This window comes from Cladophialophora psammophila (assembly GCF_000585535.1).
Source record: "Cladophialophora psammophila CBS 110553 chromosome Unknown aczJe-supercont1.1, whole genome shotgun sequence".
Lineage (NCBI taxonomy): Eukaryota > Fungi > Ascomycota > Eurotiomycetes > Chaetothyriales > Herpotrichiellaceae > Cladophialophora > Cladophialophora psammophila.
The window spans coordinates 157713-179298 of record NW_006912922.1 but is presented as its reverse complement, the minus strand read 5'-3'; the positions used below and the strand labels follow the sequence as shown (position 1 = coordinate 179298).

Here is a 21586-nt window from a genome sequence, read left to right as displayed (position 1 = left end):
GGGTGGTGGGCGGTGGGCGGTAGGCTGTGCTGCGCTGGCACTAATTAGGTACTGCTACCACAACTCACAACCGCTGCGGGCGCAGTCTGGAATTCTTCCAGGCGCTGCGAGTCACGGCTGGTGCAATCAGACGGGCAAGTCACGTGGATGCGCTCTCCCATTTTCGTTATCAAGCAGAAAACTTCCCCCGCCGCCACCAAGCTGCAATTCTGCTCCACTTTGCCCACTCGACTATCACAACCAGTTTCCTTGGGTTTCGCCGCTGCTGGTTATCGTCGGTTAACAATGATTGTTTCCATGATCTATTACCACTAGCTCATGATTCCGAGTAGAGTTCATATTCCTCAAGGTCCAAGGAAAATTTCCCTTTCTCTTTGGTTCAACTATTCCCCTGCTTGACGAAATCATTGTACTATTATCTGAGCCTCGGAGGTCTTTGTGGATCGTTTGTCCGTTTACTGTGTATCTCGAGCATCTCTCTAGCTTCTCAAGACATGCTTTGACTCGACAGATTTGTGAATCAAGACCCTTAACGTCCATCTGTCGCCTCTTGATCTCCTTCTCTTTGCCCACCATGAGCGCGAAAGCCAGACAGGCTCCCACAAGTTGGGACGTCTACGAGCGTGGTCGCGCATCCTCCTTCGATTCCCTCGAATCTGTGCCTGAAAATGAGCAGCAAAACACCCTCTCCTCGTCCACTCCTGCGGTACATTATATCCCTCCAATGCATGCGGAAGGTGAAGAGCACGGCGGCTTACGGCGGAGATCTTCTTTTGGCAAGAGAATTGACCACTTCATGCAGATGGGTGGACCCAACAGTATCGACAGATTTGCAAGGTCGTTCCAAAGAGCTGCAGGATTTCGTGAGATCACACCAGTGCGGAGGAACTCAGTAAGCCTCTCAGAACCAGATCAGGAGGCAGCTCTGGTGGCTCCAGCTAGTCCTGAACAGAGCACAGCAGCCCCGAACAGGTCCCTTCTGAGACAGCAGCTTCAAGACTACGATTTTGGGGGTCAGAGTGATTCTGCCGTTTACGATGAGCGTGCTCCTGGCAACCAGGAGCCGACCGAAGAATCAGCTCTCCTACCTGTCGAGAGTCGGCAAACGTTCAAATCCACTACAGGCTCTCTCGTCCCAGGGTCGTTGCTCCCGCATGAGTTGGGCACAAGCTATGGGAGTATCTCCTCCAAGTTGACAGCGTCTGCTCGGCACCGAGCATCTATCCTGATTATGGAACAGGAGGAAGCTAGCAGGCGAGCACGGGAAGAACCTGAGGCATTCAAGGAAGAACCTCATCGACATCTTGAACGGGAGATTCTACCTGATGGTGAGGTCATGGAGCGGATAGTAGGCGAGTCAACCGTTCCCATGACCGTCTTCAACTCGACGAATGTCTTGATTGGGGTTGGTATTCTGGCCCTCCCGCTGGGTATCAGATACTCTGGATGGGTGATCGGTCTCTCGTTCTTGACTCTTGCGGCCATCGGTACCTCGTACACGGCTACACTGTTGGCAAAATGCCTGGACTCAAACACCGGCTCAACTACTTACGGAGACATCGCTTATTTGGCGTTTGATACTTGGGGCAGACACTTTGTTGAAGCATTGTTCATATTGGAGTTGACAGCCGCAAATGTCGCCCTGATCATTCTGTTTGCTGACAGCATGAATTCTCTAATACCTGCTGTCTCTGTGACCGAATGGAAGGTCCTTATTGCAATTGGCCTGATTCCATTGAACTTTGTTCCATTCAAAACCCTGAGTGTCACCAGCGTCATCGGCATTTTCTGCTGTCTTGGCATCATTATCATTGTCTTTGCAGATGGCCTCATCAAACCTCGAGCTCCTGGTTCCTTGAGGGATGTGGCCAAAACATATGCATTCCCCGAAGATTGGAGAACTGTTCCGCTCAGTCTGGGTCTGTTCATGGCGCCATGGGGAGGTCACAGCGTCTTCCCGGCCATATACAAGGACATGCGACATCCATATAAATACGGGCGAGCTTTGAAGTACACCTACTTCTTCACCTACGGCCTCGACTTGTCTATGGCTGTGCTCGGTTACCTCATGTTTGGCGACAAGGTGCGGGATGAAGTGACCTCTAACATCCTCCGCTCGACTGCTTACCCTCACACCCTATCTGTCATCATTGTCGTTCTTATCGCGATCATCCCCATTACCAAGATCCCGCTTTCAAACCGGCCCGTAATGGACACGCTCAACAAAAAGTTTTACATCGACCTTCGCCAGATGGATCCCAAGGCGCGTGCATACAGTGAACGGTCACTCAAGCACCGTGCTGCACGGGGTCTCATCGGTATCATAGCCAACGTTATCCAACTCGGCATCGCCATTGGATTTCCCGACTTTGACAGCATTATGGCCCTCATGGGTTCGGCTTTGTGTTTTACCATTTGCATCATACTGCCTGTCAGCTTTTATCTGGTGATTTTCAGCTCCGAGGGCAAAGAGATCGGGTTGGCAGAGAAGATCCTTGATTGGGTTTTACTGGTTGTTTGCATTTCCCTGGCGGTGTTAGGGACTGTATTTGCTATTCTGCCCAAGAAAAAGATTGGGGCTTCGGTTTGATTTTGGGGCCTGTACGAGGTAGAAGAGATGATGTTGAAAAGATGGAAGAGATAAATCAATGGAGCCGAGACATATTCTCAGGCCATGGGAGGGTCTCATCAGATGATCGATAATAATACACACATACACAAAAGTGGGAGCATATCCTCCGCTCTCAAATCCTGTTTTCCCAAGAGCCGCTTGGCCTCTAGCTTTCCTCGGTGCCAATGAAGCATGCCTTCGGAATACAGAGTAATGAGGTTCTCACCCAAATATTGCCAACGCACGGGCTTCGGGATCAGACAGCAACTTGCAGCCTGTTAAAGAAAGAATCAACCAACGCCACGCTTCACATGTTGTGGTGTTACTTTGACTTTGAATTCAACTTGGACTGTGCCCCGGAGACCACGAACCCGCCGGGATTCTGCCTCAAGAACTCGACTTCTTCAGGTGTGCTCTCCTTGCGCAGCGCCACGTTCCGACTGGGGAACCTCCCGAACCGCAAAATGACGTCGCGGTGCGCCTTTGCAAATTCGCAGGAACCCTGCACGAACTTAGCCGCCTCCTCGGCTGCGGGAGACACGGGAAGCGAAGCCGACGGGGAAGAAGAGCCCGCGAGGCACCGAGCGGCCAGGTTTTCGAACAAAGAAATTCCAGCGACCTGGTGGACCAGGGTCTCGGCGTGCATCAGCGGCATGTAGAAAAACATGGCCATGAGGGCAGTCACTTCGGGCGAGCGGTCGAATTCACGCGCGATCGACATCACGGCCAGATCCAGTGCCTTTGCGTCCGAGGAGTAAGAGAGGCCTGAGCCGCGGTATATGTTCCGGGGAAACTGGTCGAGTAGGACAATCAGGGCGAGGGAGCCGAGCGGAGTCGAGGACCAGGAGTCGAGAGAGTCGTTGCGTGCCTGCTCAATGAGGGACGAGAACTGGGTGCGAATCTCGGCGTCGACGACTTCGGGATTGGGCGGCCGGAACCATTTCTCTGTTGGATTGCTGTCGAGTGACGGAGGGGGGAACCAGTAGTCGAGGACGCGAGCGATTTCGCCTTGGTGTTCCATGGAGATTTGGGGTGTTGCTGGCTTTGAAGATATCGCGTTGGTGGAATAGAACAAGGGCGAGAACATCCCTTGCACCGCGCTTTGCAGCTGAAAGACCTTTATTGACGAAGAACAACGACAGCGACGGCTTAGTATATGTATATGTCTCTGCGAAACAGCGAGTGGGCGAATATAGGAGTTTTGTGGAGGACGGGCTTGTAAATGCAGTTTTAGAACAGCTGGGAGACGGCATACCCTTGCAAAGACCTGATCTAGGGCGGCCTTCATTATATTCCCCAGACCGAGTTCTTGCTGGAGGGAGATAATAGAAGGTTTCGAACGGGCGGGTGGTATTTCCTTTGGATTTCTAAGCACTTTCGATGCTTGATCCTGAGCCCTGTACCGGCTTCGAAGGGGGGAAGTCGTAGATGGAACCTGAGACACCGAGACACATTGGCGATCGGGACGTTGCGTGTCCGATATCCGAGTCGTGGATGCCGAAACAAGGCTGACCAATCGAATTTCAAGATGTATCATCCCAGAGATGTAAGAAGGCTGTCCACGTGACATCCAAGGCTGTGCATAGTTCGGTAAGAGATGTAGAAACCCTATTCGAAGGTTGAAGAACGTGAAGATATCTTCTTAAGAGTCACACCGAAAGAAGATAGACGCACCAACTGATTTCACATGAGGGCGGAGCAGTCGGGGAAGCCATTCCTTTTCAGACGGCGGACAGCAACGTCACAAATACTTTCCCCAGATACAGTTTCAACTCCCAGGATCCTTGTCCACGTGTATACGATCATCAGGCTTCGGGTCGATGGAGCCAAAGTCTGAGCAGTTTCAGACAAACACAATGCTCCTCCCAGCTTGAGACCAGAATGTTTTGGAGTAAATCTATCCAAGAATGTGCAAGCTGCGGTAGCGACCGTGTACAGGGCAACAAAGAGCCCACGTTCCCCCAAACACAAAAAGTAAACATAGACAATTAACATAACTCCACGCTCTGCGGTATCTGATGTAAAAGCCTCCAACAACTTTTCTCCGAGCAAGTCAGACCGTACACCTTTGGCAGATACATATAACACGCCACACTATTTTTCGTGATCACAGGTTGACGTCATGAAGCCAGACCTGTTGCTCGACTCGATGGGAGAATCGACTGGCAGCCAGGATCTCAACCATCTGCTGTTCACTGACAATCAGCTCCTGCTTGGGGAGGAACCATCGCAAACCCTCGCTACAAGGCGGCGTGGTTAAGCTGCCCTTGTAAGTCCAAAACTCTTCGACACCGCCGACCTCATCGATAGCAAGACGCATATTGACGGGCAAGCCCTCGAGCTGCGCTGTGTCATTGTAATGGATCATTGGACCAAGCTGCTTGAGAAATGCGGATTCCCTATCACCCACGGCTACCCGAATGCCAATGACAGCGGCCTCGTGCTCTTCCTCGGTGACATGAACGAGATGGATTTCCGCACGGCTCCGCTTGCCCGCGATAAGGTGTTCGGAGGGGGCGTGGATGTGCCATCCAATCATGTAGACCTCCTGGTCATCGAATTTCATGCTAGGGAGTGCGGTGACCACTCCTTCCGGATGATGAGGTGTCCAGGCCGGCGCGAACTCCCAGTTGAAGAAGTTGCCTGGAATAGTGGCGTCCTTTGCGAACCCCTCAAAGCTAGGCTTGTGATGTTGAGAAAGTTCCTTTTCGACAATGTTGATGGGCGATTGATGTGTGCCAGATTGACAAAGGTGGTATTCTGCAAGAGCGTCAGCAAGGCTGGGGGAGGAAGGGGTGGGGAGTAAGTCCGAGTTTACCAGGCTTGATTGTAGCCCAGTCGAAAGAAAGAGCGTAGTTCCAGTCTTTTGGCACCCGGCCTTTGTCGACTCGGACTTGTCTTCGACCAAGATGAGGATGTGAACGATAATTGTCATGCTCTGGACAGCTCCAGGCTGTCGAAAAGAGGACAGAAAGGAAGAGAATAGAAGAAAGCATAGCGGGAGATAACGCTCTAAATCAAATAAACGATACGAAATAATCAGTGGCGCCCAAAAATAATAATAATAATAATAAAGCAATGGCTTGTAATACCAAACAGTGATAGAGATGCTGGTAAAGGAAAGACTCAACGGATGCGAGGGAGAGTGGTGGTCTGATGAGCATCTCAATGTGGGGAAAGGCATTCTTTTTTTATGTGGCCATAGACGCGAGCAATGTGAGGAGCCCATCTTTTCAGAGCCGACTTGCTGAAGACATAGGGAGGTGCCAAGTAATTACTTGTTCCAGCAGCGGACTGCTTCAGCTTTGCTGAAACACACGGCGAGATACTGGATTCAGCGTCGTGCTTGGTACGGAGCACCTCGTAAATATGCATCCTTTCCAGCCAAGGCAACAATAATGGTGATTCAGCCGCTGGGTGCGAGTAAGGCGTGCTGCACCGCAAAATTCCCAAGCCCTTCAGGGTCTGTATCTTGGGATTTTCACCACCAGCGGTGACGGGGAGTTTCGGACAGGCTCCCCTATATACATACATATGTACTGACGAGATAAGATTAGCAACGGCAATGCATGACAAGCACCGCAAGCCATAGCAAAGATCGTGAAAGCATGCGGTGAACCTCGGCGCCAAGCTATATCTGACAGCCAAGTCGACCGGAACGCTCTGTTGGGCCGAAGAAGGTAAAGCGCAGCTCTGAAAAATGATCTCCGAACCAGTCGTTGCTTTTCAGGGGAGCGACGCGTGGCTTGTTGGCTGTTGCGGATGATCCGCAGCTGGCGGAAACAGGACAACCAAGAATCTCCAAGAAAGGGCTAAGTGACGAATGCTAAAACGAGCTCTCCCCCATGAGAAAAGCTGAAAGGCCTAGACTCTCGACGCGGCGGTTTGTGGCCATCCCTGGTTGCCCAGCTTTCCTCTCCGTGTGATTCCAGCCCGCATCTGACAGAGATGAGGCAAACGCCGAAGCAGGAGGTGCTGGGCGGTTCAACCTTCAAGACCTTCCGCGGAAATTCAGTCTCACATCTCAGAAATTGGCATATGGTTGGTTCGAGCGTAACAGATCGGAGTTCAGCAGTGAGCACCAGTTCGCAAGTGTTTTTGAAAGAAGCGGCGGGTCTCCGGACTTCGAGTACTCCGTATTGGCAGTAATAGATTGCAAATTCTGACCAATGTTGAAGATGTTATGTCGATCGCTCGATAGTCCTATTAATTGAATGGACTCGTTGTAGGATAGACTGGCCTGTTGGGAAAAGGCGTCACCACTAACAAGCAGCGTTGCCCGTTCGGTGTAACTAGTGATGATGGTAATAGCGCCAGATCCTTAGAGGCATGCCGGTATGGGGTTCCATCCCCCGTACTGGGTACCAGGTACCTACTAGTATGCGTCTCTTGCTTGTCCATATTTTTCCATGGAGGTTCACATCTCGGTGATCAGCTTTTGTTCTTTGTCTAGTCTGCTTGTCTGCCAACAGCTCTCAGCTCTTGAGGAATTCGAAGCATCTGACAGGAAGATTCAGAAGCTCCTACGCGCTAGCGAGCGCGATCAGCGTTCCAATCGGGCGTACCCCTCGATGGCTTTGCGCACGATCGGTTTGCGGGCATTTTCGGCGTTAGTTTTCCGTGTTCTTGACCGATCAGGTCACGGAAGGCGAGTGATAGGCCCCCACCGCCTTACTAGCCCTCAGACAGCTTCAAAGTCGGCGAGCAAGAGGAACAGACAGCGGTACCGCGTATGTTGTGGCCTTTCCGTGGCTGTAAGACGTTCGGTGTTGGGGAAGCTTTGCCGAGAGCGTGCACAATGCTACAAGTTCAGCCTCGTCAGCAAATGATCTTAACTTTATGGCGGCAAATACGAGGTACAAAGCTGGGAGAAGGGCCTCAACCGCAGGCGCCAATTGCACTGATGGTGAGCATCATTCACGCAAGTTGTATGGGCAGTCGCATTTGTAGCCGAATCAGTCAAATGCACATTTTTAAAATCAATATTCGAACAAAGTGCTTTGGCTGAACAATTCAAGGCAACTCCAACTTTGCTGCTAACGGTACCTGAGACGTCAGTGAACAGCATATTCTCAAACTCGAGCGTACTGGTATCGCAGTAGTGGGCCTGATCAGGTACCCTGAAGTAGCACTTGTTGATGTAGACAGCTTGGCTCGTGTTGTGAGTCGTCAGTCCCGCGAAAGTCACATTGGAGACTTTTTCCTGTGTCCCCGCCGCCACCCTGTGGAGGTACTCCCTCTTCTTTGCCTACCCAAGATTTGAAGTAAGCTCCACCAGATACTGCAGCTCCCCCAGTGCGCGGATTAATGTCTTGGGAGACTGAGATGTTTGTGGCCGTCACGTTGAAGATATAGTCGGGCGAGTCGACGTATTGGCCGATTGATCCGATCGCGATTCCGCCTCCGACACAAGTCATATTGTTGATGACGATGTTGGTCGTATTCCCTTTCGGAGCTAGACAATCATCTCCGCCGTGGAATTGCCAATCTCTTACCAGAAGGTGATCGACTCTCAATGAATCGAGGCCATCAATGTTCGTTTCGTAGTTGGAAGAATTTCCGTGGGGATCCGAGTTGGTATCATTGATACACACCTTGCTGATTTCGACGTTGTACGAGTCTTGAATCCAGAAACTCCAGAACATCGGCTGGCGAATGGAAAAGTTGGTCACAGTCACATTGGAGGAGTTGAAGATTGAAATGACAATTGGACGGCCAAATTGGTTACTATGCCCCGCTCTTGCCCGCTGCATGGGTCATCCATGCCTGTCCATTGCCATTGACACCACCTTGCATCCAGCCTCCTCCATTGATTTCGAAGTTGTTGCCTTCAACAATCCACCCTGTTGACTGGTTCTGAAACTCAACGCGGAAGGAATTGCCAATCCAGTAAGTCAAGTCCGGCGTGAATGAGAGGGTACCAAGAAATTTCCAAGCGCGCATTCTGGAAGTTCATGTGCATCCGCCTTGAAATCGCATAGACATACGGAGCTAGTAGTGTAATGGTCCCATTGATTCCGCATTTTCGGACAGCGGCAAGAATCTGGGACGAGTCGTCCTGGCCCCAGCCCAAAGGTGTCACAATCCACTTGAGTCCGTTTGGAGATGGGGGGGTGTGGAAAGGCAGCCCGAGAAGGAGCCTGTCCTAAGTACGGATACGAAGCATTCTTGTGATATGGAAGCATTGTTTGAGGGAAATATACCGAAGTGGTGGCCGCCTGGGGGAAGTATATGGTTGATGAGCCATTGTTCGATGGCGAGCTCTTAGCGAAGGAGGACGACACATATCCCAGTGCGCACAGGAGAATTAATGCCTTTGTAAGCATGGTGTTGAGAGATCACGATCTCTCCACAAGTGATTCGCAAGCAGGGTATTTTCTTGCTCGTTTTCCAGATGTGTAGCTTGCCTGAGTTTGTGGGGGGGTGTCTACCACTATACATACATTCTCATTTCCATGGAAGTTAGGGCACAGCGTGGGAACATGCTTTGGACGACAATGCTGGGGACTCAAGGGAAAGATAAGGTTCGATCCTTTTTGACCAGACGAATCCAGGAGACATTGGGAGCACACGTGCACTGGAAGCGAAGGCAGATCATTATCTGGGCGATGTGGTATGCTGCATTGATGACGAAGACACCATACCAACTGTCAAAGGCACCAGCTGACTGGATGTCTGCCCGGCCGCTATGTATGCGAGCGCAGAAGAAGCTTGACAAAAGAGCTGGAGTGGGATGAATGAGGAGCCGAGGTCATGAAGGTGATGAAATTTGTTGTTCTTAAAGGCGGCGTGACACTCCTCCCTATCTCGGTATCCAGTATGAAGTCCACATTACAGGGACTCCCGCACGCTCCATATGCAGTGCTAGCAAGAAAGCGGCACCACTACCATCCCTAAATAGGCACAGCTTGGCAGCCTCCGAAATCGCTTGTCTGCAAGGCCTTCTCGCCCTCCAGCAGCTGCGCTGATCCAATTTTTTTTTAATTGTTGCAGAGCTCGCCCTTGCGTCGTCGTGACTCATATTTCAATTGATGCAACAAAACCATTCCCATTGTCCTTGATGAGGTAGTGCCTGCTTGTCTGTCCACTACGCCCTTCTCTCGCCGCCATCATGGCAGGCAGGCACAATCTCCTATCTCTGGCCTGTAGAGCCATTGTCCAATCTCCCCGAGCGCAAACTGGGACCTCCTTTCTTAATTCTGTCCTCCCCGCGTCGAGGCGAGCCAAAAGTACGAATTCAACTTCAGCTCTAGCATACAAGGCTCTTCACAGGAGGTCACCTCTTCCTCTCCCAGTATCAGACACCTCTCCCCAATATGGCGCGGCAGCAGCTGTTTCCTCCATCCTCTACGAAACCCCGGTGGCCCCCCAAGCACCTCCCAAGAAACACATCCTGAACTGTCTGGTGCAGAACGAGCCCGGTGTCTTGTCTCGTGTGTCTGGCATTCTAGCGGCCAGAGGATTTAACATCGACTCTCTGGTCGTGTGTAATACGGAGGTAGAGGACCTGAGTCGAATGACCATCGTGCTGCAAGGTCAGGATGGCGTTGTTGAGCAAGCTCGGAGGCAATTAGAGGATCTGGTACCTGTATGGGCTGTGCTGGATTATACATCTGCCGCTTTGGTGCAGCGCGAGTTGCTGCTAGCCAAAGTCTCTATTTTGGGCCCCGAGGTGTACGAGGAATTGATGGAGCACCATCGCGAGATGACCAGTCCCGAGTCGGACCAAGGTCCAGCAGATGTGGAAAGTGCCGAAGAGAATGCAGACAAGAGGTTGCAGGAGTTGGAAGCAAACAAGCCTGAAGAATCAACTCTCGTTCAACGAGCCAAAGACATGCTTGGTCAAGGTGCCAGCTACCATCCAAGCCGTCTGGCTGCTAGTCAGGCTTTGCGACATAAACATGAGCATCTCGAGGCCATCACCCATTTGACTCACCAGTTTGGCGGAAAGGTTCTAGATATCAGCACCAACAACTGTATTGTGGAACTGTCAGTGTCTTCCCTGAATTTGCCGGCTCTCTGAAGTGCTAACGTGGGGACAGCTCTGCGAAACCGAGCCGAATCGACTCCTTCATGAAACTGATTTCTCCGTTCGGCATTCTCGAATCAACTAGGACGGGATTAATGGCACTCCCTCGATCACCACTCTATGATCCAAATGACGAGCACGTGCGGGAGGCTGATGATGTGGTTGACGCCAGCACTCTTCCTCCCGGCTAGTCATGGATGTTACCATCATGTTGGAATAGCGTTGGGCGCCCCTTACATGAGGCTGTTTTCTTGGTTTTGGAGTAGGTCGGCTGTCCTTCATCACATACGGTTGATCATGTAAGTTTTAGCATTTTGACCCATGAACGCCGCGGCCAAAAACATGGTAGAAATGATGCCATGAAGTGATTGTGGTTCGAGGCATCCAATGTCAGTCTCCAAAGCTACACTCGTTGTCTGGACCAGTATTTTCGCTATCTTACGGAATACCCTTTCGTGATGGGGTGGCGCGGTCTAGGCCCTTACAACCTCGTATCCAATGCATTTTAAATTGAGCTGGTTTGGCTGGTGTAGCCGGGCTTCAGCTTGACAGCTGCCCCAGCACAATGAACCAATTTTTCCATCGGGCCTTATCCTCGTTCTATATTCGTATCTAGCCAGCAAAGCCTAGGTAGCCACGGCAACACCTGACATGGCTGGAGGTCAGCCTGAGAACCTCCCTGATTCACCGCTATATGTGAATCCCACACCGTTCCATCGCATTCTCAAGAGGCGCATGACGCGACCGAAAGCCAGAGAGGCAACCATTCATGCTGCGCATACGGAAGACGACCGAGACTTCCAGTACAAACATCCGGAAAGGGTCTCAAGCTGTGGATTCTATGAAGACAGACCTAATCACGCCTCAGAATCGTCCATCCCTGAGACACACTCGACTCATCAATCGCCGTACGTACTCCGTACTCGTGCACATAACCATGTAATCAGTGACTGATGACGCGCACCCAGTGAGGACAGGTATGAGATGGAGAACAGAAGTGATATATTGTCAATCGACAGTCGCGGCGTCAAAACACCTGAGCCGTTCAAAGCTGTTGCTGTTGAAGACAACAGTCCTCCTAGAGTCAACTCGGATCATCATTTCTCGAACTGGCCTTACAATTGCTGCTATTTCGTGCCTAAGCTCATGAACGCAGAAGGCGCGATCTCTCTACTCAATCATGATGCTGAATTTCACCCTGCGGACAGCAACACACCAGAACATTTGAAAGTCGTTGATTTGACGGAGACCGGATCATCTTCTTTTGACCTCTCTCCGTTGGAGAGTGAATTCGACGACCTTCTCCAGCTGTCTGACCTCAACCACGGCAGTACACGAATCCTCTTCATCTCCCAGAAACGGCGGTATCACAAGAACCGCACCACCAATAGGTATGGACTCAAACATTCAACGTGGCTCAGCATCTTGTCCTCAGGCGACATACCTCCAGATGTAGTCCAATTGATCCACGAGAACAACGGCTGCTGGGGAGCCCACACATCATACTGTCCCGATGTCAGAGGCAAGTCTTGTCGGGTCAAGAGCCCAGATGACTCGCTCGGGCAGACACTATGTGCCTACCATATATGGTTGAAGCCACGACCTTGGTGGAACGAAGAGCATTTCGTCTACGCTCGTCATGGCTTTCATTCAAGGAAGAAGCTTTTACTCGTCGTGGGCACTTCGCTCGAAGCGCAACAGCAGCGTCTCTTGTCACAATTTCACTCTGCAACGCAACCGCATCTGTTTTCCGTCCTGCTTGCCCTTACAACCACATGGACGAAAGACCTCGAAGAATTTGTGTGGGAGCAAGACTTTGACACCCAGCGGCTTGAGTCGGACACTGGGTGGTCCACCGTTGGGCACACACAGCTGAAACCTTTGCCGCTCGACAAGCTTGCCCTCCGCAAAGACATGGTATTTACCAAGGACGCGTTATCCCACGTGGTCCGCGCATCAGAATCCTTGAGCGAACTCTTCATCTTCTTGTCAAAAGAGGTACGCACAATACCTTGCAACGGCTACAATGTCAACCTTCGTTACAACCAGCTTAAGGACGCCTTCCTCCAACAGGGTTCCAAACAGTGGCACCAAAAGCGCCAAGCTCAAGGTCTCATTGGCCGCATTGATACTCAATGGAACGTTATCAGTGCACTCATGGCTCAGCACACTAACAGCCTAAACTTTCAAATTGCGAGAGATTCGAGGATTGACACCATTGTCATGCGGCGGATCTCCTTTGTGACAATAGCTTTTCTTCCTGCAACCTTTCTAGCAACTTTCTTCAGCATGTCGTTTTTCACCTCAGGGGACATCACTGCAAATCCCACGATCTGGATCTACGTTGTGTGTGTCATTCCCCTGACCTTGGCGATTGCCTGGCAGTCGAGTGCCCGACGTTGGTTCGCGGTACGGTGGGTGGTGTCAAAGTTACAGAAGAAGGCCCCTAAGAGAAGTGATTTCTTCGAGGACCAAGGAGAGGGAATTCAGATGGCACGAAATTCTCTGCATATGGCTTAGAAGGCACCGATTGTTTGCAGTCACCGAAATTCGTGGCTAGGTCGTACCCTCGTTTATTGCTTGTTAGGTCGGTTTCAAAGGGTAATGCATTGTGAAGGTCGTAGGTTTTTGCTCAGGTCTTCTGAAGGGATATTGACCGTCACACAGAACTGAGTGAGACATGATGCGTAAAAGCGGCGTCACTGTCACCGTCGGTAACCGTGGAGTCGATGGAGTCAAGTGCCACAACATACGGAAGTCATCCGTACTAGGTACACAATATCGTCATGACTTGCAATATTTGTCCTTGCAGCCTCACTACATATATCGGAGAATAATCCCAGACCACAGCCTCCCTTTTTTTTTTCTTAGCTTCAGTTGAACAGGCATGGCGTCTTATCTGGCAGATCTGCCCTCGCTAGGCGAGTTCTTTCCCCCTACAGCTCGAGCGGCCAAGTTGTCCCTCGATATCTTCAGATTATACATACCCGTAAGCTTATCCCAAGTGTTTTTGCTTGCGTGTTTTAGACCGATTATCCTGGAGACCTGATCAAAGAAGGCACCAAGAAATGTCGATTTTTTTGCTGATGAGACCTCATGTTTCCAGATCTCGCTGGTGCTATGGACACCCTTGAAAAAGCTACAGGCGATGGGCAAGACCTCGTCCAAATCTCACCTGAGTCTCACTGGTCGTTATGCGTGGGCGGCGGCGGAATTGGTTGGGCCGATTAATCTGCTCTACATCCTTTTCACTTTGCCATCAAAACTCAGACCCCAGCCTGATGCTGCAACCAGCTTCCTAGGTACAGGCTTGCCTGCTCAGAACGAGATATTGGCGTGCTTGTATCTCCTTCACTACGCCAACCGTGCCATTATCAGCCCGCTGTATCTGAACCCGAGCATGTCACCCATCCATCCATTCGTTACAGCGTTCATGAGCGTCTTTCAATACACGAACTCGACCAACATTGCCTGCTGGCTTGTGTACTCGACACTGACCGCCAACACGGAGAGTCGGGCCATAATCTCTTTCGGTTCATTCATAGGGGTCTCGATCTTTCTGCTGGGACTGGTGGGCAACATCTGGACAGAGACGACGCTCTATGATTTACGACGGGGAGCTGCGAGGAGGAAATCCAAGTCAGAGGGCAAAGCGACGATTACTTACGACAAGGTGTACGTGATCCCACCAGCTGAGGGAGCGTTCAAGTATATCTTACACCCGCATTACGTCCTGGAGTGGCTTGAATGGACGGGGTATTGGGTCCTGGGAGGAGTATGGGGACTGGGATGGGGAGGTCAGAGTCCGGCCTTGTGGTTTGTGATTTGCGAAGTAGTGACAATGCTTCCTCGCGCAGTTACCGGCCGTCAGTGGTATGAGGAGAAGTTTGGCAAGCGGGCTGTTGGAGGGCGAGCGGGTGCAATCCCAGGACCGATCAGACTGTGATGAGCAAATCTCATCCTAAATCATCAGGCTGCAAGCCACCTGGGATTTCCTCGGGAAACGCATCCTACTACCGAGTATACTCTGGGGTACTCGTAGATGGCGTGATTGATGATTGATGAGCTTGTTCGGATGTGGCAGGAACACACAGCAAAGGGGAAAAAGGCGTAAAGCCATATTCGGATCTCACTGGTCTCACTCACACGGCGACTTTTCGTAGTCATGCAGGCGAGCGAACCTCGGAGCCCATGGCAGCCAACCGACTAGCACAAGCATCCCACTAAAAAAAATAATAAGTGGCCTTTGGCCTTCTCGTGTCACTAGTCACCGCAAGCAACACATTTGATTTTTATTCATACACCTTCTCGGTCCTGACCCTTTCTCACCGCTCTCATCTTCTCATCTTCTCACCTTTCTCTTGTTGTCCTGGTCTTCCCATCCCTGTCGTCTGCCTCTCTGTCCATCCTGAGGACGTATTGGAAGGCTGCTGTCCAGACCTCCTTAACATCTATTCCAAGGTTCCCAAGGGCAACCGCGAAGATGGTTCAGTCGTAAGCTGAGCAGTGAGACCACCCTACCTTTCAGCTGCTGACCTTGTGCCAGCTCGATCCTCGGTTTCCCGCGTATGGGAGTTAACCGTGACCTCAAGAAAGCCACCGAAGCATATTGGGCTGGCAAGATCTCGCAGGATGAGCTCCTTGCAGAGGGGAAGAGATTGAGACTGGAACACTGGAAAATCCAGAAAGATGCTGGCGTCGACATCATTCCAAGCAATGACTTCGCCTTCTACGACCAGGTCCTGGACCACATTGAGCTCTTTGGTGTGGTCCCAGAACGGTACACAAAATACAACCTGGCTCCCCTAGACCAGTACTTCGCTATGGGTCGAGGTCTGCAGAAGCCTGCCACCGATAGCTCCCCTGCTGTCGATGTGCCTTCTTTGGTAAGCAAATCCCTACTTTTCCATAATTGTGTGCTAATCTGTGCAGGAAATGGTCAAATGGTTTGACTCGAACTACCACTACGTCAAACCGACTCTCCAAGACAACCAGAGCTTCAAGCTCGCCTCAAATCCCAAACCTGTGGTCGAGTTCCTCGAGGCCAAAGAAGCCGGCATCACCACACGCCCTGTCGTTCTTGGGCCTGTTTCCTTTCTCTATCTCGGCAAAGCAGACCGCGGTCAATCTATTGAACCTATCTCGGCCCTCGACAAACTTCTTCCTCTCTACGAGGATCTGCTCAAACAGTTGAAAGATGTTGGTGCCGAGACCGTGCAGATTGACGAACCCATCTTGGTCTTCGATTTGCCCCCGCACGTCAAGGAGGCCTTCAAGCCGGCCTATGAGAAGCTCGGTGGACTTGGGAGCACTGCTCCCAAGATCCTTCTTGCGACCTACTTTGGCGACGTCGTCCACAACATCGATGTTCTCAGCTACCTGAAGGGGATTTATGCTATTCACATCGATCTCGTACGCAACCCAGAGCAGTTCGAAACCGTTGCGTCTGCGTTGGGCCCTCAACAGGTCCTGTCGGCGGGCGTTGTGGACGGTCGAAATATCTGGAAAACCAATTTCAAGAATGCCATCGAGCTCGTTGAGACCGCCATTCAAAAATTGGGCAAAGACAGAGTCATTGTCGCAAGCTCCAGCTCTCTTCTCCACACTCCTCACACTCTGGCCAGCGAGAAAAGTTTGGACCCTGAGATTGCCGACTGGTTCAGCTTTGCTTGCGAGAAAGCGAAAGAGCTGGCAATTATTGCAAAGGCTGTGACGGATGGGCCCGCTTCCGTCCGAAAAGCTCTCGAAGCCAACGCAAAGTCGATGCAAGCTCGTGCTTCTTCAAGCCGAACCAACGATCAAGCGGTCAAGGAGCGGCAGCGCAAGATTACCCCAGACATGTACAACCGAAAGTCACCATTCCCTGTTCGAATTGTCCAACAGCAGAAGCGTCTTCACCTGCCTTTGTTCCCGACTACCACCATTGGATCATTCCCTCAGACCAAGGAAATCCGTATCCAACGCAACAAGTTCACTAAAGGCGAGATCACTGCAGAGGATTATGAGAAGTTCATTGAGAAAGAGATCCGTGATGTCGTCAAGATCCAGGACGAATTGGGCCTCGATGTCTACGTTCACGGCGAGCCCGAACGCAACGACATGGTCCAATACTTCGGCGAGCGACTGAAGGGATACGCTTTCACCACCAATGGCTGGGTTCAGTCCTACGGCTCCCGATGTGTCCGACCACCCATTGTCGTTGGTGACATCTCTCGACCTGCTCCCATGACGGTCAAAGAATCCAAATTCGCCGCTTCTATTTCTAGCAAGCCGATGAAGGGTATGCTTACAGGTCCCATCACCTGTTTAAGATGGTCGTTCCCCCGTGACGATGTTCACCAATCTGTTCAAGCTGAACAACTGGCTCTGTCTCTCCGCGATGAGGTCCTTGACCTCGAAAAGGCGGGTGTCTACGTCATTCAGGTCGATGAGCCTGCTCTGCGGGAAGGTCTCCCACTCCGCGCGGGCAAGGAACGAACTGACTATTTGAAGTGGGCCGTGGATTCATTCCGTCTCGCAACTGCGGGTGTTGAGGATGCCACTCAAATCCACAGCCACTTCTGCTATTCTGAATTCCAGGATTTCTTCTATGCTATTGCAGCACTGGATGCTGATGTTCTCTCGATCGAGAACAGCAAGTCTGACGCTAAGCTTCTCAAGGTTTTCGTTGATGAGGCCTATCCGCGTCACATTGGACCTGGTGTCTATGACATTCATTCTCCTCGTGTTCCTTCCGAGAAGGAAATCCACGACCGAATTACAGAGATGTTGCAATACTTGAAGCCGGAGCAACTGTGGATTGATCCTGACTGCGGGCTCAAGACCCGACAGTGGAAAGAAACCAAGGCTGCGTTAACCAACATGGTCAACGCGGCAAAGAGCTTCCGTGCTCAATATGCCAAGGGCAATTAATCGCCAAGTAATGTTTTGTGGGAGAGGGTTGAACTTTGGGCTCGATCAATCAACCTGATCTGAGCAGACGGCGTCAAGGGGCTATGACTGAACGAAATGGCTGAATGATAAAAAGTGCTTTTCAACATGATACCACTGCAGCGACGGGGGCTGGCAAAAGTCCGATCTTAACATCGGCGTTTTTGGCTGGCTCTGAAAACAGACAGGGAGAAACCAACACGGGGGTGAAGGGCTATCGGCAATGGCAGAGATGTAAGCCACTTTTTCAACAGAATATCTCGAAAGGAGAGGACTTTGTATGAGATTACATAGAAGCGAAAGAGGTATTACATTTGGGCCAATTCTACACCCTTAACAGTTGCGTCCGTTGCGAACCTGAACAAGATCTAGAGGTGTGAGAGATGTGCACGTGAGAACGTGTCATCGAGGCGCGTTTTCCTGTTGGCCCGTGATGTTGGTGATGTGGTTCTGATGTGGTCCCTCTCAATGATTCCATCACCCCGCCAACATTTTATGACATGCGGCTTTTCTTTGATGACCTGACAACTGCGCCGGATGGAAAGGTTGCGAATGTTATCAATTCAACCCTTCCAAGATCAACATGGGGGCCCATCATCCTAACCAGCCGTCCGCTCCTCAACCCACACGCGTATTCTTTGACCCCTTCAACTCATCCTCCACCGGCCACCAACGAGCAGAAAATCGCCAATCGGGGTCCATCTCGTGGCGTGACTCTCGGACATACAAACTCTCACACCAATTCAAGGACGTTAGCGGTCGTGGCGGTGATCAACACCTGCCTGATCTGGTTGGCGCGGGCAGTGAGGATTTCTGCGAGGATGGGCGCAAAACAAACGGCGACTGGCAAGGAGGCGCGCGAAGGTTGAGGGAAAATGGATGGCAGGACATCAGAGACTTGATGGGTGGGAGTAACAAACGATCGAGCGGGAGAATGGAAGACACAGGATTTGCAAACAAGCGGGCGAAAGCAAGCCATGAAGGCCCCCAACACCGCGTCGAGGATGCGACAGACTCTTCCCTATTTGGACGACAGCAACACAGTCTAGATAACAACACCACTACCACTCAGTCTCAACCGCCCCAAATCTTCCGCAACTTGACAATCTACCTCAACGGGAGTACCTTTCCACTCATCTCCGACCATAAGTTAAAACACATCTTTGCCCAATATGGTGGCAACACCTCAATAGCCCTTGGCCGCCGGACCGTCACTCACGTCGTCTTGGGCAATAATTCTGCCGGCGGTGGTGGTTTAGCGAGCAGCAAGATTCAGAAGGAAGTGGCTCTTGTGCGTGGGAAGGGCGTGAAGTTTGTGACGGCGCAGTGGGTGGTGGACAGTGTTGAAAAGGGCATCAGACAGCCTGAGAGCAAATATGTACCGGACGGGGTGGAAGGGAGGATTGGAGGGAGTAGCCAGGTAAGTGTGAGGCAGATGTTTCAGCACAAGGATGAAGCGAGATGACAAAATAGATTGCATGGTTTCGGGTACGGGGTTGTTACGACTTTGCATGAGGGAGGGGGTGGGGGAGGATAATTTACATGGTTGGAGTGTGGCTATGGATGAAAGGGGGAGACACGGTACCCCTGTGGTTTTCTATGCATCATTGGCATAGCAACGGAGGTTACGATCGGCATCAAAGATGGACATGGAGGGGGAAGCGTTTATGGTGCCCTTGGGCTTTATATGCTTCAACAACAGGCACGGATGGACAACTAGCATTCAGAGCAACCAGAGCTCGACCTTGGACGGGCGGAAAAACAGAAACGCAACGTCAAGACAATCACGACGACGACCCCACGGCGCAGAAATATTTCTTTTTCAATTGGTGCTCAAATTGGGCCACTCTGTATTGACGCGACATCGTTAGCATGCGATTCCAGCTTCGCACACGACTTGTTAGGATTAGGAAATTAGGAACTCACCGAATCTCGTCCTCTCCTTATTCCTCCTCACAATGCTCACCTCATCACCAACCTTGATTTCGGCAGCAGATTTACCCTCGGGGACCCTAGCGAGAAATCCATACCTCCCAAACACAGGGCTCCATTTCGCTCCAGGATCCACGCGCCGATCGCTCTGCAGCTTCTTGAGGATTTTGCCCGATTCCCCTTCGCCGACCTTGCCCGTGGCGTAGTCGACGTTGAGCGAGTTACAGCGCGAACAGTTTTGGGTCAAAACGATCTTTGCACCTTTGGTCTCGTCATCGTGGTCAGCGGGGCCGCCAATCAAGATTTCTGCCCAATAGTCCTCCTCAAAGTCCTCTTCGGCGCCCTCGACGATGATGTTCGGGCGGAACTTGGAGATGTCCATTTCTTCGTTTTCGGGGAGGCGGCGTTGTGCGTTTTCCCATGATTTCGTGGATATGACTAGGTAGGGTGCCACGTCGGCGAAGGAGATTCCTTCGTCTATGCCTTCGTATTGGCTTTCTTTCTCCATGTCGGTGCCGCCTGCTCCAGTGATGGCTCGTGCAAGGGAGGTTGCGGTCGATGTTATACTGCCCAACCACGAACTCTCGCTTGAATTTCCGCTCGACACCGGAGCAAGGCCGGCCCTCTGCTGTGCGGCGACATTCGGAGGCATATTTCCCAAGACTTTCCTGCTATTCCCGCCAATATACAATAGCTTTACTTCATAGCCAAACCGCTCACCGAACCAGCCATTATAGTCCTCGCCCATATCGTACCCTATACACGGGGAGGAGTGCATGGTGACTTCCACCTCTTCGAGACCCGCCGTTTCAGGGCTGAGGGGAACGTGCAGCTGATCCGGGCTGACTTTCTTGTCGGGATGGTCGAAAACGTGGTCCTTGGTGTAGGTCACGATCATCTTGCTATCGGGTCCAGCACCGCCCTCGGTGGAGAAGGCGGTGGTGAAAAGACACATCTCGGTAAAAGTTGCGACGGCCATGTGCTTGCCCTGCGCGACGTTGAAGAGCAGGAATCGTCTGTCGTGCGGGAAGCCCATGTATGTTGCCGGCATAGCGGAGAGGGAGATGCCACGGAGGGATTTGATCGGGTAGGTATAGATCTGCCATTTCGGGAGGAGAAAGAAGCTGTTAGGACACGGGGTGGACAAAGTCGAGTAGAGTTGGCATTCTCGGGGTCGCCTTTTCGCCATGTCTCTCTCTTTTTCTCGTGAAGGGGAAGATAGGTGGATGGATGAACGGATTATAATCCATGGCATGGGATATTACAGTACCTGCTTGACGCGCAACTTGCGCGGAGACCCGATGGTTCCTGAATCCGCCATCTCTAAGGGATTCTACTTCTTATTATGACCGGACAAGGGATCGCCGACCAAAGTGATGAATTCAATCGAAGCAGAGCCCCAGCTCAATGGCGTTTTCAACAAACAGCGAGGTCCTCCTAGTCAAATTCCCCTCCTTCTGTCTGTGACTTGTTCCTCTTCAGCACTGGGATTGTGGGCTTGTGGATTGAGAATATTTCTTTTTGATTTGTCTGTAGTTGCGAGTTATGGTCCAGGATATGGAGCCTTATCTCTCTCGCGTCACTGTTCCGGTCGTGTGGCTGGAGTCCTGATTTGGCGAGATGCGGAGAAGCGCGATATGATATGTATTTGTATGTAGGAGGGGGAGGGAATCTCGGGGAAGGAGGAAAGCGGGGAAGACTTGTAAAAGGCTGCGGTTCTTGGGAATAGAGAGTGGAATTCTGGATCTGAGAGTGAGAGAACAAAAGGGAGGCAGAGTGGGAAAGGCAGACGGGGAAAGGGAGAGATTGCCAGCCAACGCCTGCTTGTTACGCACGCCCTCTTGGAGACCATGCGATGCGAGAAGACGAGATGAAGATGGTGATGGAGATCGATTGACCGCCGTCCGGCCAAACAAAAGCCAGTGCCAACTCTCGACAATCTCGACCCCGCATCGATTCCCTCGTCCGAGACCGAGGGCGAAACGGCCAAAGGGAAGAGGCTTATGGGTGTTAAGGGTAATAGCAGAGATGGAACGAAAACAGATGGGCTGGAAATTTCTTTCGTGTGTATATATGTGTGAAGA

General features: G+C 51.5%; 10 protein-coding genes across 10 annotated transcripts; 6 read left to right on the top strand and 4 right to left on the bottom strand.

Annotated features, from left to right (window-relative positions):
* Positions 1-574: 574 nt before the first annotated feature.
* On the top strand, positions 575-2590 carry A1O5_00058 (uncharacterized protein; the record flags this gene model as incomplete). Its single annotated transcript, XM_007740679.1, has 1 exon — positions 575-2590. The coding sequence occupies one exon, from the start codon at positions 575-577 to the stop codon at positions 2588-2590; it is 2016 nt and encodes a 671-aa protein (XP_007738869.1).
* A 343-nt stretch (positions 2591-2933) lies between these two features.
* On the bottom strand, positions 2934-3632 carry A1O5_00057 (uncharacterized protein; the record flags this gene model as incomplete). Its single annotated transcript, XM_007740678.1, has 1 exon — positions 2934-3632. The coding sequence occupies one exon, from the start codon at positions 3630-3632 to the stop codon at positions 2934-2936; it is 699 nt and encodes a 232-aa protein (XP_007738868.1).
* A 1086-nt stretch (positions 3633-4718) lies between these two features.
* Positions 4719-5607, bottom strand: A1O5_00056 (uncharacterized protein; the record flags this gene model as incomplete). Its single annotated transcript, XM_007740677.1, has 2 exons — positions 4719-5371; positions 5430-5607. 2 exons carry the CDS (start codon positions 5605-5607, stop codon positions 4719-4721), a joined length of 831 nt encoding a protein of 276 aa, XP_007738867.1.
* Positions 5608-7722: 2115 nt separating this feature from the next.
* A1O5_00055 (uncharacterized protein) lies at positions 7723-8364 on the bottom strand (the record flags this gene model as incomplete). The annotated part of the gene is made up of 1 exon (XM_007740676.1): positions 7723-8364. One exon carries the CDS (start codon positions 8362-8364, stop codon positions 7723-7725), a length of 642 nt encoding a protein of 213 aa, XP_007738866.1.
* A 1358-nt stretch (positions 8365-9722) lies between these two features.
* Positions 9723-10831, top strand: A1O5_00054 (acetolactate synthase I/III small subunit; the record flags this gene model as incomplete). Its single annotated transcript, XM_007740675.1, has 2 exons — positions 9723-10600; positions 10654-10831. 2 exons carry the CDS (start codon positions 9723-9725, stop codon positions 10829-10831), a joined length of 1056 nt encoding a protein of 351 aa, XP_007738865.1.
* A 793-nt stretch (positions 10832-11624) lies between these two features.
* On the top strand, positions 11625-13160 carry A1O5_00053 (uncharacterized protein; the record flags this gene model as incomplete). The annotated part of the gene is made up of 1 exon (XM_007740674.1): positions 11625-13160. One exon carries the CDS (start codon positions 11625-11627, stop codon positions 13158-13160), a length of 1536 nt encoding a protein of 511 aa, XP_007738864.1.
* A 367-nt stretch (positions 13161-13527) lies between these two features.
* On the top strand, positions 13528-14586 carry A1O5_00052 (uncharacterized protein; the record flags this gene model as incomplete). The annotated part of the gene is made up of 2 exons (XM_007740673.1): positions 13528-13629; positions 13747-14586. 2 exons carry the CDS (start codon positions 13528-13530, stop codon positions 14584-14586), a joined length of 942 nt encoding a protein of 313 aa, XP_007738863.1.
* A 537-nt stretch (positions 14587-15123) lies between these two features.
* Positions 15124-17552, top strand: A1O5_00051 (5-methyltetrahydropteroyltriglutamate-homocysteine methyltransferase; the record flags this gene model as incomplete). Its single annotated transcript, XM_007740672.1, has 3 exons — positions 15124-15134; positions 15187-15526; positions 15573-17552. 3 exons carry the CDS (start codon positions 15124-15126, stop codon positions 17550-17552), a joined length of 2331 nt encoding a protein of 776 aa, XP_007738862.1.
* Positions 17553-18153: 601 nt separating this feature from the next.
* A1O5_00050 (uncharacterized protein) lies at positions 18154-19035 on the top strand (the record flags this gene model as incomplete). The annotated part of the gene is made up of 1 exon (XM_007740671.1): positions 18154-19035. One exon carries the CDS (start codon positions 18154-18156, stop codon positions 19033-19035), a length of 882 nt encoding a protein of 293 aa, XP_007738861.1.
* A 441-nt stretch (positions 19036-19476) lies between these two features.
* On the bottom strand, positions 19477-20691 carry A1O5_00049 (uncharacterized protein; the record flags this gene model as incomplete). The annotated part of the gene is made up of 1 exon (XM_007740670.1): positions 19477-20691. The coding sequence occupies one exon, from the start codon at positions 20689-20691 to the stop codon at positions 19477-19479; it is 1215 nt and encodes a 404-aa protein (XP_007738860.1).
* Between the last annotated feature and the right edge of the window lie 895 nt (positions 20692-21586).